This window comes from Strongylocentrotus purpuratus, unplaced genomic scaffold (genome assembly GCF_000002235.5).
Source record: "Strongylocentrotus purpuratus isolate Spur 01 unplaced genomic scaffold, Spur_5.0 spur5_scaffold_13, whole genome shotgun sequence".
NCBI lineage: Eukaryota > Metazoa > Echinodermata > Echinoidea > Camarodonta > Strongylocentrotidae > Strongylocentrotus > Strongylocentrotus purpuratus.
The window spans coordinates 31,637,833-31,657,877 of record NW_022145598.1 but is presented as its reverse complement, the minus strand read 5'-3'; the positions used below and the strand labels follow the sequence as shown (position 1 = coordinate 31,657,877).

The 20,045-nt window shown below is 39.6% G+C and overlaps 1 protein-coding gene across 1 annotated transcript; it reads right to left on the bottom strand.

Annotated features, from left to right (window-relative positions):
• Nucleotides 1-78: 78 nt before the first annotated feature.
• Nucleotides 79-19,707, bottom strand: LOC115918068 (prostaglandin E2 receptor EP1 subtype-like). The gene is made up of 3 exons (XM_030983371.1): nt 17,453-19,707; nt 3,092-3,314; nt 79-1,120 (listed from the first exon to the last, which is right to left on the bottom strand). Exons 1-3 carry the CDS (start codon nt 18,632-18,634, stop codon nt 960-962), a joined length of 1,566 nt encoding a protein of 521 aa, XP_030839231.1. The 5' UTR covers nt 18,635-19,707; the 3' UTR covers nt 79-959.
• Nucleotides 19,708-20,045: the final 338 nt, after the last annotated feature.

The window sequence follows — 20,045 nt, the reverse complement described above, 5'->3', positions numbered from 1 at the left end:
AGTGGCTGAATTGCACATGTGTATACATATTTTGTTTTAAATTTAACAAAATAAATCTAAATGTATCGCATGAAATATAATTTACACTTTAGCATAAGACAGCTTAAAATTGATTAAATCGAATCATACACTAAAAATAACAGCGGACATTATATAACACATCCTTTAAAATGTCACAAGAATTCGGCTTGATTGCCCTAAAATGAGTTACAGCATCCCAAACTTAAAAAACGTATATCCTATCAGTAAAAATGTCATTATTAAAAAATTGCATTTCTGATTTTTACATTCATGAGTATAAAACAGTATAAATAAATATTTAAAAAAGGGGGAGGGGCGGTTAACTATTCAACAAGCAAGATCATGGTCCACAATGAACGTACATGTATGTTTGTATTGTATAGAGGCACCGACGGGAGATAAATTAATGTCATGTCTTATTTTATATACATTGTATATGACAAAACGTGAATGAATGAATTGAATTTCAGCATTGTACTTTTGTTCTGCATATTGCATTAATGCAAAACTTTTAAAACTTTGAATAGCCCAAGGAACTGTATGACCATGATAACGCTTTTAAGATAAGTCTACATTTCAGAAACAATCCTTCGACGACACAGCATTGTCACAGCCGGCAAAGATATTTCGAAGCCGGCGATGCAGCTATTCAGCTATATTTCGATCTCAAGGATAACAAGATGTTGTCGATGCCGTCCATGAAGCCATTCACCGATGACCGATGTCGGTGACGTCCGGTTGTCCGACATCATCCACTGAGTGATATTGTTCATTATCTGTGAAAACAATCTGATGTCAATTTTCACCGTCGTCGTCGTTCTCCTCGAAGAGGAGGAGATCATGCGATGTCCATGTCCGAAAGTTTTATCCGAAATTATTTGATGTACATGACGTCAGCACTGGTACTGGAGGTGGAGCATCGGGGAGGGTAGGTGACGTCATGATGGCGATGGATTACTAGTATCTGAAGTGTCATGGGCGTGGTCCTGATGGGGGTTATGGGCGGGGCTTTGGGCGAGGATTTGGGCGGGGTTAGGGATGGGGTCGGTGACCACTACGACCCCACTATCTTGTCTCGATGCACCACGAATCCGTCTTCCTGTACATGGGGGAAAAAAAGAAAATTTTGATTTATTAGCTGATACTCACTCTGTTCACTTTACTAATTATAAGCAAATCTGAAGTTGACTCTAAAGTGATGTAAACGTCGAACATATCACATTGTATACAATTATTAAAATGGCATACGATTGGACCGGGCCTGGCCACCTTGGAGGCAAGATCGGGGCCCACATTTGGGGTATGATGGCATGTTTGGGGCAAGATAGGACACACAGATATGAATATGTTCCCATCACTTTTAGTCATGTATTATGGTGTATAGAAAAATACGATTGTTGATAAGCGCCGGTATCCGTTTGAGCTTGCATGGCTCAGGCGTTCGTGGTGCTTGCTCTACAATATAATCCATTTAAACATTAAACATTTAAAATACTATTTATACTCTTTATATACAGGTACGCTGCTCGTGGTAAATGCACTCAAACCAATATGAAATTATATATCTTTCCATCTAGAAGTACAATGGGGAGCTGCGGAGCAAGAACAATTTGCACGGTCTGCAAATGATTTGACCTCTTTACTAAATGCACAGGATATCCCTTTAAAAGAAAACATTTCTAAGAAGAATAAATCGGAAATGCAGGATTGTATTCACGAATTATTTCAGAAGAAAAGAGTTCAAAACGTTTAACCAGGCTAAAGCAGAAGAGACAACAAGGGGGAGTAGAAGGGGGAAGAAAAGGAGGAGAAGACGAAGGAGGAGAATGGAGGAGGAGGAGGAGGTGGAGGAGAAGAAAAAGGCGGAGGAGGAGAAGAAGGTGAGAATAAAAAGGAGATGATCATGACTATGTGATGAATATGATGATGAAGATGATGATGGTGTTGATGTTGATGAAAAAGAAGAAAAAAGAGGCAGAAGAAAAAGAGAAAGAAGGAGTGAAGATGATAATTATGAAGAAGAAGAAGACACGTTGAGAAATGGAGGGAGAATGGATAAGGTATAAACTGAAAATAAAATCTTAAAAAGGAAGGATTGAAATCAAGCAGATGATAACTATTAAAAAAGATCAGTAAATAAACATAAGCAAAAGAAACTTGAGAAGGAAATACTGAAACTGAAAGTAAAGTTAAGCGAGGTAAGCAGGAAGTAATCAATAATTTCCTTTTCAAAACAAATTTCTTTTGCTTTTGTTTATTTACCGATCTTTTCATAAAACCACCCTTTGGTATCTTTCCAAAAGATCTATGAAAACCAGAAGTACGCCGAAAAAATGATCACACTTTTTTTATAAACACTTATAATGCTTACGCATGCGATATATTGATGGTTTATAAGAGCAATAAGAATCGGAAAGCCCCCAATTTATATTTTGTAGGATATCCTTGTTGAATGACGTTATGAGCATGATTTTGCAAGGGATAAAAGGGCAGAAGGGGTATGGTCACCGTGGTCACGACGTAAAATATGAGAAATCTCCTTACATTTTTCTTTCTTTCTTTCTTTATATCTTTCTTTCTTAACTTGCTTCATATCTTTCGTTTGTTCCCTTGTCATGTATCATTCGGGTGGATGAGACATCCCTGCATACAGAATCCCGGAGCCACCCCTGGATTAGCCTTTTGACAAGGCCTCGTTGACTCTGGCTAAGCGGCTGAGATGAGTCTAGATACCCGGAGTGAACGCGCGACCGAATGACACAGGTCTGGACAATTCGCACTGGCGTTCATTCAGGTTTTTGCGATTAGTCTCTTTTTAGTCGCTCGGCGTCTATCAGGCATGTGGCCTTGTTTAAAGGCTACCCCTGGATGTATATTTTACTTTTTTAATGGAAACATCCATTTTTTCTTCAGTTTCCCTTTTCTTTTCGCTTGTCATACACTTGGGAATTGGACCCCCCCCCCCTTGTACAGGATCCTGCATCCGCCCTGTCTTCTCCTTAAGTGTTAAAACTATGATCTGTTAAGTTGTTGCGAATTTAATTGAGTTGAATAACGAATATGGACCTACCATTTCCACTCAGATTTGAAGGCTCTGATAATGCGGGTGGCGCACAACATTTACGGCAGCACACGCACCTCATGCAGAGGTCCTTGAGTGCGTCTCGACTCTGCTGCTTCATGAACACGAAGACGAACGGGTCAACGACATGGTTGCTGACGAGGAGGACGACGACCAGGAGAAGATACCAGTTGGGCTGGTTGACGTCGAAAGCTTTGAGAAGACGTTGGACCTGTAACGATAGATCAATGGCATAATAATGATTGGGAGGTACTCATTTTACCGAAGGTTCGTTTTCCCAAAGTTACATCATTCCGAAGGTTCTTAATTTCGAAACAAAAATGCCCATAGCATGGAGTTCACAATTCCGAAAATGAAAATAGGGCTCATAATTCCGAATATTTGCTCTGTTATTTCAAAGGTTTGGTTATCCGAAGGTCCATAATTCTGAAAGTGAAATAGGTATCGTTATTCTGAAGGCTGGGAATTCAGAAAAATAATACAGGGTTCCATCTCATTCTCGGAGATATAGACCGTCGGAATAAGGAACCCGATTTCATTTCCGGAATTAGGAACCCTATTTCATTTTCAGAAGTTAAGAACGTTTTGGAAATACGGGCCTTCGGAATCATGGCCCAGCGGAAGAACCTTGAAATTCATGAACATTCGTAAAGACGACATATTATGTATACAAAATGATTAAACACTTTTTGCATAATGTACATAAAGTGAGAAAGATGTAAAAAATAATGTAAGGAGAGAAATATAATTTGGTAGCAGTAATATTAGGGATCACATCCTTTGGGGTTAATCCTCTTAAACACAGGTTTAGTTGAATACACTCCGAAGAAGTGGTTGGATAGCTATTATAGAGAGAGATTTTATTAGCTTGCCAATGGATTTTATACTATTTTGAGCGTGGGTTTCCCCGTCAGACGAAGTGATCTCGGATAAGTACGGCTCCTAAGAAGTGGATCTATTCTCTAGACAGTATATAAAGAGGAAGAGAGTAAAAAAAGAAAGAAGAAACGATGTCCCGAAATGAGTGTGAGGGTGGGGGTAATAAACAGAGACAGAAACAAATAAACATAATTATGAAAACATCATAACTAGGCGGAAATTTAAATAAGCGGCACCATCTGGCAACTTGGAAAGCGAAAATTGAGGAGCTTTTTGTTGTAGATGAGACAGTTGAAACACTGAGACAATGAGAAAGGGGAATAGTATAACCAGGTGCAATACAATAGATTGATGAATTGCTGACCCCCTCACCCTCCCTACCGTAAAGGTGCCCACTTTTCACTTACATAAAAGGGTAGCCACGATATCGTAAAGACCACTGAAATAACACAGACCGTATAGGCTAGACGAATCTCCCTGCCAATTCTAGCTTTCGACTTTTCGGGGTCCACTTTCGGCAAGATGTCCTTGTCTTTAGTATAAACAAAGGAACTATCATCGAGGTTTTGGTTGGTCCCACCTTCCTTGGGATTCACAACTGTCACCTGAGTCTCCAAGTCTGTTGTCGAATGAGGTGGCCTACTCGATGTCAACGATCCTGCATGAATATAGCGAGCTAACTGTTCTAATCCTGCCGTCTTTCTACCAAGGTCTCGAAGCGTCAACATGACTAGCGTGTTGCAAATGTAGATGGTTGACAACATGCATGCGCCGACTGTAATGTAAATTCCCATGAAAATCTTATTTCCGAGGTCGCTACGGGACCCTAGTTCGCCAGGAGGCGTGCAGACAACAACTGTCGCGTTGGCCGACGTCGTCCTCGTGTCCGCCGCGTAATCCCCGACTCCGAGTAAAGGAAGAACACTGAGCGACACGGAGAGACCGATCACAATGACCACTATAACTTTCGCTTTGAAGACAGTCGCATGATCGTGGTAAAAAAATGGTGCACGAAAGGCGAGGCATCTTTCCAAACACATGACCGCGTTGATGAACCCTGATGCATAGGCAACGCTTAAGCGAATTGTGTAATCCATATTGCACTTGAGCGCCGTGCCGGGGAACAGCACGCTAACGGTTCCTGATTCGACAAGGAGTAGGATCACGCTGCATAGATCCACGGTGACGAGTGCCTTAACTAGCAACGACGGTACGGACAGTCTTAAGGAATGACCAGTCGTGCGGTACGTCCTACAGATGACGATAAGAGCCAGTGTGTTAGCAATGATGCCGACGATGAGAATTATAACGTTTGGCACAATTAACAGCAATACGTCCTCCTCTCTAAACATATCTGGTCCTTGATTAGCCTGATGTTTTACTCGTGAATAATTTCCTTTAAAACTGTTCGGGATGCAATTACAACGGAAATACCCAGTTATGCAGAACATTGCTCATTTAGGTTTTGAATTCGCCAAGTCCGTTAGGTTTGCAACTGAAGGCGTTGTCGAAAATCAAGGCATTCTGGAAAATGTTGAAAATGCACTTACACATCCACCATCATCGGGTGTTGAGTTTATTTTAATATTATGTCATTTGCACGTTATCTTATTTACCCACTAAGCGAAGGTTAAACTCAATATATATATATTTTTCGATATGATCTTATTTCATATCTTTCGTATGTGGAGATCGTGTCAATTGAAGGACAAAACATCACAGCAAAAAAAAAATGTGTTCTAAAACCAACTGCAAACGGGAAACATCTCAATCCGTTTCAGAATGTAGCGATTTCCTGACGATATAAGCATTGCTTGTACCAAGAATTAACTCGAACTACACTCATGAACCATAAATGAGAGAGAACGTGCGATACTACGTACCATGAACAATGCAAGAAATACAATAATCATATCGTTCGGATAATGTCTGAAAAGAGTACGTAGCTGTAATAGCAATATTCCTTTCACGGAGAGCGCATATCACATCATCATCGCTAAATCATGCCGATTAGCATCAGAAAGTCATGTTGCCAACACATCCTTAATCAACCACATCCGTTTAAATAATACAAACTCTGTTAATCTGGCAGAAATCACAACAGATAGCCGGCAGCTCAATGGTGAATATTGCTATTTGACATCTAGTCAATTATTTCTGCCAAGAAGCACGATGGCTCGATCAGTGTTATAAGGCCGGGATGTCTCTGGTTCGAAATCATAGCGATGCACTAGCGTCCTCTGGTAAGATATTAATCCTCATTATCAAGTCCCTCGGAGAGGACACAAATTCGTCAGTCCCCTGATTGCTTACTTACGAGCATATCGTGCTCAGGTCGAACCATCCAGTCACGTTCTACCGAGGGGACTCCAAAGAGACCCCAAAGCTACTCTAAATAAAGTTTGATACTCGGCCATTAATACTAATAGTAATTGTACTTTCGATTCTGTTGTCAATCTGGTGTTGATATCGACGGTGTGACTGCCATATAATTCCTACGTTAAACTCCTGCCGTTGATAATATGACTTCCGAATCACGTCCTAGAACCTAAAGCGGGTGCATTTCATATTTCCAAAAAGAATTGTGCTGGTATCAACGTCAAAGTGTAATATGATCCAATTATTGTATACACAAGGAGCCAAATATGAACTTCACCATAATGGGAGCGGCAAATTCAATCTACAGTGATTTCTTGTAGCCATTTATATTCCGGGAGGGCAGTCGTTTTTTCCCCGAAGGTTCGTTTTGGGCTCGAAAATGTCGTTATTTCGAAGATTCATTGATCTGAAGGTTCATGTCCTGGACGTAGCATTTAAGTTGCACAGCGTGGTCGGACTCTTACCCTCTCTAAAGATAATCACTTTGAAAAGCTGAGAAAAGTCTTTGGAGAAGGTAACTCATAGAACATCCTGATACGAGAGAAGATGGCCATCAATCTTCTGGATTGTCATCTTTGCTCACTTTTCTGTCTCGGATATAATAATGTTCACATATTTGTCGTTTACAAATGTGGTCCCATCTAGACGTATATACAATCGTCGTGATATACTCTTCTTGACCAACCCATATGGTATGTTCGCTGTACAAGTCATCTATTCAATGATCTGTGATTGGGATTAGTTTCTTGCTTGACCAAAGGGATTATACGTAACCAAGTACCAAGTGCGGGGATTAAGCCATCGGGGACAATGACCTCTTTGTTCTCGTACTTGCTCTAGAAGTTCGATCTTTTGTTGAAGTACTGTGTACTATGTTGCGAGTTGTGACGTCTACTTAGATAATTTTATTAGGGACTTTCAGATTCGCACGAAGACAATGGGGATTGCTACGATCGACGTCCTTTTAATGCACTGCCTTGAATGGACGTCATACGTATCAGTCCACGCAAATCTAAAAGTCCCTATTATCTCTAGTGGAGGCCTTGAAACAATGTTAATAACAACATTTCCTGAGATGCGCTCTCACTGCTGAAATGACAATATTGGTATCTCAAGCGGTAGAAATAGAAAATAAACTGTGTGAGCAGAAAATGATATTTGACGAAAGATCAAACTACCACCGCTAAATCATCCATCAACTGATAGATGAAAAGATGTAGGCCTAGCTACAATATCTCATAATAGTAATTAGCATGAGAAGCACATCGGTCCCTGCAGATATTGACTCAATGCTGAGAAATATTCACCTGTCGGCTCTTCCGAATGCAGTCATAAAACATATGGGTGGGGCATGCATGCATCAATGATGTCAAACACGCAATCGTGAACATACGAGTCCATACGAATTCTTTGCCTATGACATTGCCAGTAGCTCTACAAAATCGAAGGCAACGGATTGGTATTGAGATAAAAAGTTTAGTTTTCAAACATTTCTATCATCAATGCAAACGAACTTTCACAATATTAGTTCAACATTTTAAACACGACCAATGCACCGATATGCATAATGAAGTCGCTTCAGTCGTGACAGTGTCGCTTTTTCACCACATTATGCATTGAACATTGCAGGAAACAATATTCTGTAAAAGAAAAAAATATCCAGACAAAGACGTTATCTAATCGTATCCATTTGTATTATTAACTCTATTTCGGACTGTTATCGCGACGATTCTGGTTGTAAAATCGTGATCCGAACTCATGAACCGTGATGCGGACATAGAAGTTTTTCTCCCAGTACTATATACAGACACATAAACACTGCATGATTGTATGATCCAAGCACACCTTACATTCAATGTAATGAAGGAAGTATAGTAAATAAAAGGGTGGAGAAATTCGAACCTATAAAATAATATTGAACAGCTATAAATATCTCTCTGATTTGAACGTTTGTGATCAAGGCATTAATTTCCAACGGCGCCAAGTTTTCCGTTTCCGAAAAAAAGCAGAGACGAGAAAGCGAATGTACACAGTGATAATGGAAACTTAACGGCAACTATGACTAGAATAATTAAGAGCTGATGTAAGTAGTATCTCCAGATATTTTTTAATATCTTGTACGATTCGGCTAGAATTATCTTTTCTTTCCACGTTTCAGCCCAATTCACAAATGTTTGAGTCGGGGAAAATGCCCTAATCCGGCATCTCGATCAGGATATATTCATATTTTGTCTACAGTAATTTCGACTGACAGGTTATCAAAAAAAGATGATCTTATCGACTGAATGCGTGAATGAATGGGTCCCTGAAGTCCATGTACGTGTATGAATGATGAAAATGAGGCATAATCAGTAATATGAGATCGCATGACCAACTGCATGACCATGATACCAGGACATGACATTCGGTATCAAGGCAAAGCGGAAACGACAGCTCAGAATGGGATCATTTCAAGGAAATAACAACCTATATGCTGTTCTACAACAAGTATAGTAATTTAAAAATAATAAACAAACAATGAAAACAAAAACAAAAGAAAAATACTAATTATATTCCCTCTGGGCTCCCCCCCCCCCCCCTCTTCACTCCATCCTTTTGATTTAACTACAAGTGGGCGTCAGATTTAGCAGGTGCCCAATGGCTGTACACATTCGAAAGGGGATGGGCACAGTTTACTTTTTCCACGCTGGATTTCAAAAGGAGGGCACTTGCTGGTTTCGATTGCTGCACCCCTCCCCTACGGTTCACTAATTTATGCACGTGCCCTTCATGAAATCCTTGTTATATCAGGATATGCAAAACGTAAAAATTGATATTAAATTGTGTAAGGTATCAAATGCCTTCAAGTCATTACAAATAAAAAAAAGACCCCTAGACAGTTTGAAGGCTCAAAGGCTTTGGGGGAAAAAATCAGTACGACATAGTAAATGGTCTCTAACCATATGGGAAGGGGGGTGGGGGCTTGCCTAGATTTACGGGTGAATATTCTGTCCACAATCTCTCTATTTCTGGATACTCCTACGGGAAGCCGCATCAGTTTCCTTGTAATGGATTTCTAGTTAACGAGACAACGAATTCATTTCACCGAACGGCTCTTCGATTTCACCTTTATAATTCTGTCCATAAATTGGACGTCAGATTTCATTAATCATGCAAATCGTGCACATACTTTATTTTTGTCTGCAGCATCGTACTAGGCAACAGCTTCATAAACGCCCTATACTAGAGGACTTTTAAACACCGGTCAAAACCTTTTTACAAGGAAGAGCGTGATTCCATGGTCTCGTGTTTATGATGCATTAGTGATGAAGTGCCTTCTATCTCTCGCTCACCCATTTACTGACTGTAATAAACTTGACTGTGCTGTTGCGATAGAGTGGCATAGCTATTAGGGCAGGGGGAGCACTTAAATTTTTCCTAAATAGAAAGCTGACACATAAGAGAGGACAACAAATAACATAAAAAATGAGGGGGGGGGGAAGGGCGGGGTGAAAAAGGAGCATGAAAAGAGGAGGATAGGTACCTCCTCCCCTATACACCGATTCGGGCGACTTCTGGTGGAAGTGTGCCCTCATAAGGTGACGCCATAACTGGGGGGCGTCTGACTGCAGCTAGCTAGCTTACATTGCAACGGGTATGCTATACCTACATCGAACCTCGCCCAGGCCGGCCAGGGTCGCTGCTCCGCTAGCTAGTAACCGCTCTCGAGCTCTCTGTACTGTCAGCTGGATCGGAGAAGCCCCCCAGTTATAGCGCCGCCACCGGCGGGCAGGTACATAAAACCCCCAAACCGAATCGGTGTATATCGGGGGATTCGGGGGGAATTCCCATTTGCCTATATACAGGCTGGTAAAGGACCCGTTCACTATTAAACATAAATAAATAAATCTATTCATGTTTCTTTCCTCGTGCCTAGTGACGAATTATTCAATTAACCTGTTATTAATGAATGAAATACATGACTCGGAATCCAGTCTGCATATTTAACGTGTTGCTATGTTAGACAAGCTTCGGGCAATCTGTCAGTTAGTAAGAGAACAACCTTGTTTAAAAAGTAGGCTTACAATTTGAATATTTAGTAAACTGGTCTATAGTAAGAGCCTACTAAATCATACATTTGTCATATGGACCTTTAATAAACAATAATAAACAATGGTGGCGCATTTCATTTTTAATATTTACCGTATATGTTCTGTCTTTTACAACAGGTCAATTAGTATCATCCATCGGTCTGCATGTGAGAATTAATTTGTGGATACGTGACGAGCATAATACTCACAGCTCCTCGAAGGTTGTGTTTAATATAGATTACAGGCTTCATTCACTTTTCATGCAGCTGTTGATAATGTTTTTAATTCATCCTTGTTCTAAAGGCTGTAGCTGTAGCCATTAGGATTCAGGTTTCATTTTGAGAGCTTTCTAGGTTACACAGACACACGTCGTTTTACTGAAGCTTGATATTTTAGAAAATGAAATAGAACCCTGTATTATTTTTCAGAATTACGAACCTTCGAAATAACAAACCTATTTCATTTTCGGAAGTGCGACCTTCGGATAAGGAAACGGAATAACTCAAGAAATTTTTATGAATTATGAACCCCCTGCTATAGGAAATTCGTTTTCGGAATTATGAGTTTCTTCCCCTGTGTGAAGTGTGTTTTCTGGGAAAGGGAAAGGTCATTTATATAGCCTGTAAAACTACATCATAATTAAATATAAAGTTGTCATCCAATATGCAAAGTAACAGCCTTTTCTATTTCCATATACAGTGCTCTTCGTCCTGTAAGTGTAACCAGATGGATTGATATTGAGCCTTATCTATTAATCATAAGAAAACCTTTCTAGATTCTAGCATTCTAACAATTTACAAGCTAAGACTTCTATGAATAGTATCAGGACATCAACAGCAAATAGTGGCAGAAAAAACATACTTTTATACTTTCGTGCCAATTTGATTTTAATATGAATGCTCCCTTACGAAATAAAAAAGCAAACAAACAATAAAAAAAAAAACCAATAAACAAACAAATACATTAACAAAAAAATCGACAGAAGAAAAAAAATCGAAACAAGAAAAAAGAACAACGAGAAAAAAAATGAACTTAAAAAAAAAAAGGTCTATATTTTTCCGTCTCTTAACAAATTTGCCATGGGTAAGCTTTTAGTGTGTATAATAATTACATACACTGAGTATTCATACCAAAGTGAGTTGAAAATACGTATTATAATATTGTAGAGGAACTGAATTGTGAGTACGTTGTATGAAACCTATCGAAATGTATCAAGGCGATGTGATGACATAGTAATGGTTCCGCCCTGTAGCTGTAGCCGCATGATTTATGGCATAGTCGTCTAAACCAATCAAAGGCTTTTTATTACGGAGATTGGAGCTTGGATAGGTCTATGATAGGAGGAACCCTCAAATGACACCATTTCTTTCAAAATTAGGAAGTGGGCCTCATCTTCGATGCACGTCGATCGCCTGCGAAATTACAGTCTCGAAGGTTATATAAATTGAGCATACAGGCAGAAAATGGCCAGAGTATTTGCCGAACCCCTAATTTGTTCGGCCAAAGGAGGAAATTAAAGGTATATTGGTAGGATTATGATGAGAAACTACGTCAAAATGAATTGAGCTAGTAGTTTTTAATTACCTTGGGGTTTTTTAATCTAAAAAAAGATCTCGCTGAACAAAATAATTAGTCCAAAGTAATATCATCCCCTTTGATAACACATTTTTCTTCTTCAGAAAAACAACTTTTCTATAATTCACAATAAATTGTGCTAACGTCAACTGTCATAATCAACTTCCTTTTAGATTCCTGATACTATTTTTGCCTTCTAACTTTCAACCAATTATGTAACTGCTTAAAATCGTATCTATTTGTACATTAATATGTAAAATTTCTACCAGTGAAAACAATTCCGAACGGTCAATACAATCATGTAGTAGTTCCATGGTAAAATACTGCATTTCAATGTTTCAATTTCCTTATGATATCAGAATACTCATAAACATAAGCAAAATATAATGTAGTCAATATAAAGATGTATTTCGGGCTCGCCTGATTATGTTTCTGTATCATCTCAAGCACGCTTATAATCATTTCTTACTGGTACATTTTTACCCACTTGTAGAAAACCACTTTAACTCTTCAATTCAAAAACCTTTCAAAACTGTCTTGATTCCGAGGTAACCATTGTAACTAATTTGAACATCAATTAACACGCTCTCCAATTATTGTCTCTCTTTTGTCTATTCTCGATCGAGCCTATAGTCTGCTATCAAGACGAATATATTAATACTTCCGAGTCTGGAGCTGCATCGTTATAGCCGGTCTCAAGACCAGGTCTCGGTTCTACGACAATTACCCCCTGGGCAATCACCCCCCCGGAAAATTACCACCCGGAGAATTACCCCCCCGAGGATAACTACCCCTCGAGGATAACCACCCCCAAGGACAATTACCCCGAGGACAACTACCCCCGAGGAAAACTACCCCCGAGGACAATTTACCCACGAGGACAATGACCCCTCGAAGACAACTACCCCCGAGGACAATTTACCCACGAGGACAGTAGGGACTTTTAGATTTGCGTGGACTGATACCTGTGACGTCCATTCAAGGCAGTGCATTAAAAGGACGTCGACCGTATCAATCCCCATTGTCTTCGTGCGAATCTAAAAGTCCCTAATTACCCCTCGAGGACAACTACCCCCGAGGACAATTACCCCTTGATCTGTAAACAGAAAAGTATATCAGAAAATACACGAAAACGAGAAAATTTATTTAAAAAACGAATGGCAATAAAATGGGCATGTAAAAGGTGCCATGGAAAACCTGCAAGAAAAAATACTGAAAGCATAATCATGAGATGCTAGTCTACTATTGGCGTTCAAAGCTTAGCAATGTCTGCATCACAAGTTATTAGTTTCTTAGTATAGTCGTCACTTGTGTTCTTTATGCCCGCACAGTTCCTCCCTTCTTGGCTAAGAGATCGCTCTACTTTCGGGCGGTGGCGGACATTAACCAGGAGCAAGGTCTGTATGGCACGTGTCAGGTGTTGTCTCTCTTGTTGTGTTTATTGTTGTCTATCCTTGATCGAGCTTAAGGTCTGTTATCCAGACGAACATATTCACACAACCGAGTCCGGAGCTGCCTCTTTGTATCCGGTCTCGAGACCAGGGGGTGTTCCACAAAACTTGTCATCAGTGGCAAATGACAGTTTTCGTTATAAGCTACTAAAATCCTTGCTTCTGATTGGTTATCAGCAGATTTGTCACTGATTTATATCATTTGTCATTGTAAAAAGGCTTTGTGAAACGGGTCCCCGGTCTTGGTCTCTAGAGATCTCAGACTCGAAAGGGATCTAGAGATCTCGGTCTCGGGATCGAAAGGGAAGGTCTTGTTCTCGGTCTCGGTCTCAGACCTTGAGATCTCGACCCAAACTACACTGGTCTCAAGCATACATGTATAGACTAACATATTTCCGTCTAAAATGGGCTGGATGGGAATCCAAATCATGTTTCCTTGATATTAGACTAACAAATCAATATGAAAACAATGCTACCTTTATGCATATCAATCTGGGTCAAACACGTATTAGGAAAAACCATGCAATTCATTGTTAACTTCTCATTTCCATGAAACATTTTGAGGAAGCTTTTGTCGAAAGGATGTGGTGCGGCAGAAAGGGTTGTTTATTCACAGTGAATGATATTTCACTTTTTCCGGAAAGAAATACAATAAATACTTCGGAAAGAATTAATAGTAATATTACGAATGGGAAACAATTTACGGCTACTTAGAACGAGAATGTGGTAAATAGTAGTATCCTCTTAAAAACTGGGTCAACGAACTATTTTTTGGTTTTATGTTCGTTTGGTGCAAACTACCTGTACAAGAAGTATACAATAGGGACTTTTAGATTCGCACGAAGACAATAGGTCTATGCTACGATCGACGTCCTGTTAATGCACTGCCGTGAATGGACGTCACACGTATCAGTCCACGTAAATCTAAAAGTCCCTATTAATTGGATACAGCGGAAGTTAAAGGAAATGTCGTCATGCAGAGCGACAAGGATAATGTTTCATAAACACGAAAGTTGAGTCCTTCCCGGTAACAGACATCCTGTTTAATGCAAATTTTATATATCATAAGAAAGGTTAAAGGGGAAGACCATGTATTCTGATATTAAATTAGTGGTTTCAATAGAAGCAGACAATTAAAGTAATATGGGAGAAAGGGAAATGGACTCGGAGGAATTGAGGGAAGGAGGGAGAGAGAGAGAGAGAAAGAGGGGGAAAGAAAGAGAAAAAGAAGAGAGGGAGAGAGAGAGAGGGAGAGAGAGAGGGGGAGAGAGCGGGAGAGAGAGAGAGAGAGAGAGAGAGGGGGGGGGGGAGAGAGAGAGAGAGAGAGAGAGAAGAAGAGATAGGGATAGAGTATAATGCACTTGGAGAGCATATAATTATTCTGTTTGTATTTTAAAATGTAAAGCGCTTTGAGCATGTTTTATGTAAAGGCGTTATATAAATATCAATATGTATGTATGATACAAAATAGAAATAGGTATAAAGAAAAAATACTTTAGGCAGACTTGAGAACAGAAACAACTGAAACAGAGAAAGAAATATAAAGGAATCAACATAAATGGGACTATGTACGCCCATAATTATGTGGTACCAAAAATTGGTCCAAAAAATTATACATTTGTGATTTAAGGGCATTTCAAGAGAACTCCGTTCAATGAATCTTTTCTACAATGATCTTTCACATGGAAATAATGAGAAAGTTCTCAAATCATTTTGACCTTTAACAAAACTCGACCTTCCCTTTAAGACGAATATACATTCACTTTACATGAACACTAACGATGTTCAAGAGCTTCACAGCGATACTTTCATTATAACATTACTGCCCATCAAGTTTAATTTATACCTCTTTTCATTAAGTGATTTTTAGAACATGATTTATTCTTGATAGATGAAGTTAACACGTTCTCTGAGCTTTATTAATTATTCGTAAAAGACATAGAGACTATCATAAGTCATAAATGCTATCTATTCAATAATGAATTACGTTCTCACAATCACCTCAACGAAAGTGGTATACAAACAAAATAAATCAAATTTTATAGGCAACGGTGTATTTATTAGTAAGTGATTGGCATACCAGAGAAAATGTCAATGCCAACACGTCACGTGTCGCCAAGGTATACTTTATATAAACAAAACGAGATATTTGTTTCTGATTGAAAGCAAATATTAACATATCCCAACTTCATCAGCTCGGAAAAATGAAAATATGGCGGTAACTACGAGAGTGTTCCAAATAGTATGGTGTGGCCGTAATTACGAAGAATTACATTTATGGTACATAAAATTTCATTGTTGTTTATCAAAATAAGACTTATTTCATATTATACTTATGATTTGAAACCAAACCCGATTCAACATTTCAACAACTGCTGGATATTCGCTTAAATTATTGCAATGGTTAAAACAGAAGAAGATGAAGAAAAAGAAGTAAAAATAGAGGGGCAGGGGTGAAGCCGTGAAGGAGAAAAATGACACACACAACAAAATAATCAAAATCAGTAGGGCCTACTACAGAGTAACAGAGTGCGTTATGAAGGTTATCAATCATCAAAATTGTGGTCGTGTTGTACTATGCAGCCCTTTTTGGGATGGAAATTGATGATGTAATGATATCCGACTTCCGATAGTTTTTGTCAGGTCATCATAGCTACATAAAGTAACCAGCATTAACTAACTCGGGATCGATTTTCTCTAAAGGTTTGAGAAGGTCAAGTTTTAACTTCCGGCAATAAAGAGGAACATGTCTCTTTTTTCCAATTATCAATGCAATTTATTTTATTCATTTACTGAGCTGGCACCGACCAGTGGCTGTCTTACAGAATGATGTCTTATGATGATAATGATAAAACATGCATTAATAATAGTTGTATACCCAGTATACCTTTAAAACAAACTCATAGTCATGATACCCACATCATCGAATGAGGAAGTTTGTTATAAAATACGGCGACTTCATTCACATCTGTTTATGTGTGAAAAATCATCAGCCTTTGTAAATTTACAGTGTGATGAAAGAATATTTCCTTACATTGTCAAATCATAATAATATTGACGCAGGTTGGAACCTTCAATGTGAATTGTATAGCCATTAGCCTTCATTATTATTGTGTATGTGCACCCCCGCAACTGAATCTAAGGATCGTTTACTTTTTTCATGTCTAGATTTTCTTTTGTTACCTGGCGCTGGTTACCTGGTGTTTTCGGAAAAAGCGGAAGTCACGGATAGAAATCTTTTACTTCTTTTTTCTTAGCCACCTAATTCCCAAGGCAAGGCAGCCAAAGAAAATCAAGTATGAGGTTCGATACGTTATTTTGTTGTTCGTGCTGTTACCAAAGAAATAATCAAGTTTAGATAATTTGTTATGCCATTTGTTGGAAGGGATGGAAAAGGGGAGGCGCGACGGGTATGGGGGGGGGGGGGACGCTTTGAAGATTATCAATTAGGTTGTACTATGCAGGGGGCACGTGTCCGCGTCAAAATCCAACCTATGATACATAAGAAAGTACCCCTCTATTAGTGGCCCATCAACAAATAGGACCAGGGGTGTTTCACAAAGACTAAGATCGACTTCAAGTTGGACTTAACTATGCCACTGTTTGCTCTTCTCATTTACTGGCATTGGTCTCTGAAGGGACGTATAAATCGTAATCACAAATCTACAGAATTTACATTTGTTGATAGTTCATTATTGAAGGAAAAGATATTATGCAAAGATCATAATTGAGAGATCAATGGTGAGAGCAACAAGTGGCATGCATAGCCTGTTATAATTAAGTCCAACTTAAAGTCGACCTTAGCCTTTGTGAAACACCCCCCAGAAAAGGAACCTGAAATATGTAACCCCGTACCTTGATGTTGTTTTTCTGAGATTTTTCGGATTTTCTGCCCCCGGCCGGGGAGTCCATGCTCCAACATGTGATTTTTATTTGTGAAGTAACAAGAAAAAAAGACACTCTAAAATGGCATGAGAAAATCGTGAAATACTTACATAGAATGGCAACCAGGAAATCGTGAATACGATTGAGATGACGATGATCTGCTTGGCGACTCTAATCTCCGTTCTTCCAGGTCTCTTTATTTTAGGTCGCCGACCTCCACGCAGCGGTGAATGGTGTCCAACATCGCCATCAGGTATATCGTTATTCCCTGCTGCACTAGTACTGGACGACGTCGTTTCATATGTTCCGTTTATGAACGACGTCTCTTCTTTCGTTGACCGAGCCGATTTCGTACTCATCCCGTCGGTCGCCTCTGATTTCTTAACATGTCTTCGCATGGGTAATGCACGTTGTCGGATCTGAATTATTTTCGTTATTACGATGACGTTGCACGAATGAATGAAGATAAGGATGCCGAGGCCGGTCACTAAAAAGAGAACACCAAAGGGGAAATCGAAGCCCGATTCTTCGAGCGTGAAATCTCCAGGGCCGATGCAGTAGTAAGTTCCGTTGATGAGAGTCGTGTAAGACCCGAAGCCAATGATGGGCAGCATCGCTATGAGGAAGGCGAGAACGAGTACGACAATGACGGCGATCCTTGCCTTGCTGATGGTTGCGTTGCTGTGATAGTAGAACGGCGCGGATAATGCTATACATCGCTCCAAGCACATGATAGCGTTGATGAACCCCGCCGACCACGAGAAGAAATAATTCGTGACCGAGTTGAGGTCGCACTCAAAATAAAGGTCATTATACAAACTATAGAACATTCCACGTACAAAGAAGACGAGCACGGCACTGAGATCGACCATCATAAGACATTGTATTAAATAGCTAGCAATGGTCACCTTCCGACTCCGATGAGTTCTGTATTTGCTGATGGCGTGGCGCGTTGCGACGATGGCAAGAATGTTTGCGACGATTCCGATGACGAGTATGAGTGTTATCAAAGGCACGAAGTACATTCGATTCTCTAATACAAATTCATCTGGAATATACGGGCTCGGTGTCGAAAGATTCATCATCGACGTCCTATTGGCTACCGATGACGAACTTGATGTCGAACTTAATGTTGAAGTCCGTGTCGACATGATGACGACCACGTTATTCGTACTGTTTTCAATGTCGTAATTGGAGACCGTACTAGTATTCACGGCGGACATCATAACCGATGACGGTTCCCCTTTGGTAGGAACCTCTTGAAATGAATCGTGAGGTATGATTTCATCCATGACTTCCAAATTGTATTGCGCTTAATAGTACAACGCTGAACAGGAACTTTATACAAATAAATTGATTCACAATTGAAACGGTAATCCAAATAGACTCCGACAAAACACAGTGATATCAATGCGTGCGATTCATGCTACTCAAAGTTATCCGAAAGCACTCCAATAGTAACATGAAGAAAGTCCAATATTTACACAATAATAGTCATGACGAAGATTGTTTCACACCTGTGCATGCGAAAACTAAGATCCAGGATTACAAAGCAATAATTCCACCCAAAACAGGTGTAGCAGCGATGATCCCCTGAGCAATACAGTCCGCCGGAGTTGTATCTGGTATTGTACTCCGATTTCCGTCGAGTTTCAGGAGTCAAAAAGTTAGATTATTGAAATGTACGTTCCCGGTATGCAGTGAGTCACGGAAGGGTGCACTGTATAAATAATTATGACTACTGTCTGACGAGGCTAGAAGGTATCCTCTGCCTACCTACTACACGTGAATCATAGTCCAAATAAAAAGCCTCTGTTTAGGTGCGTGTGCGTAGGGTGTGTGTGCGTAGGGTGTGAATGGGTGTCCGCAGATAATGGCTAAATCTATGTATGATAGCTGAATGAGACCATGACGAAACTGAGAGTGCTTTTTTTAAAGTCCTCAATGCTTCATGTGGTTTTGTAACATCCGTCTGAAGATCGAGTGCCGTTACAATCTTGGAATATCCTTATCATCATGATTATTACACTTACTAGCTCCACGTGTATTGTGCACGATGATAACTTGTGGCGTGGTGTCTTTTTTAAATAATAAACTTTTTGTTTTATCGAGCAAAATATAATGACTAGTTAGGATAGGGGTGGGTCTGTAAACAAACTGCATTAATTGATCATGGTAAATAAAATATTCAAATTCGACCTAGATTAGATATAATTTGGGGCATCCCAAATATTTCTATTTGCTTGAATTCATATCGGTTTGGCAAGCATTCATTTTCAATAAATTCCTGTGGTATAACTCATTCAATATAATTATCTTCTGCATACATTATAGCTTTTATAACGTAATTACCTATCACATTGTATGATTTAATACCTCCGTATATTATCATACTAAACTCAACGATCCGAAGTAGATGCAACCTTAACATCACGTAAGCTACTCAGCTCAGATTGTAAGTGAAGCGGGAAGAATGATTTATTGATTGTCTAATTGGAAGATAATCCCTTCGTCTTTGAGCTATGAAACTCGAATAACGAGAGTAAGATTGGATACGCGGATTTGCTGTTCATCAGTCACTGTCAGTCTTCATTAATTTTCTCACGGAAAATGGATGTGGAGGGGGTGGGGGGGGGGGGTAAAAGATTGGATAGAGAGAGAGAGAGATAGAGAGAGAGAGAGAGAGAGAGAGAGAGAGAGAGA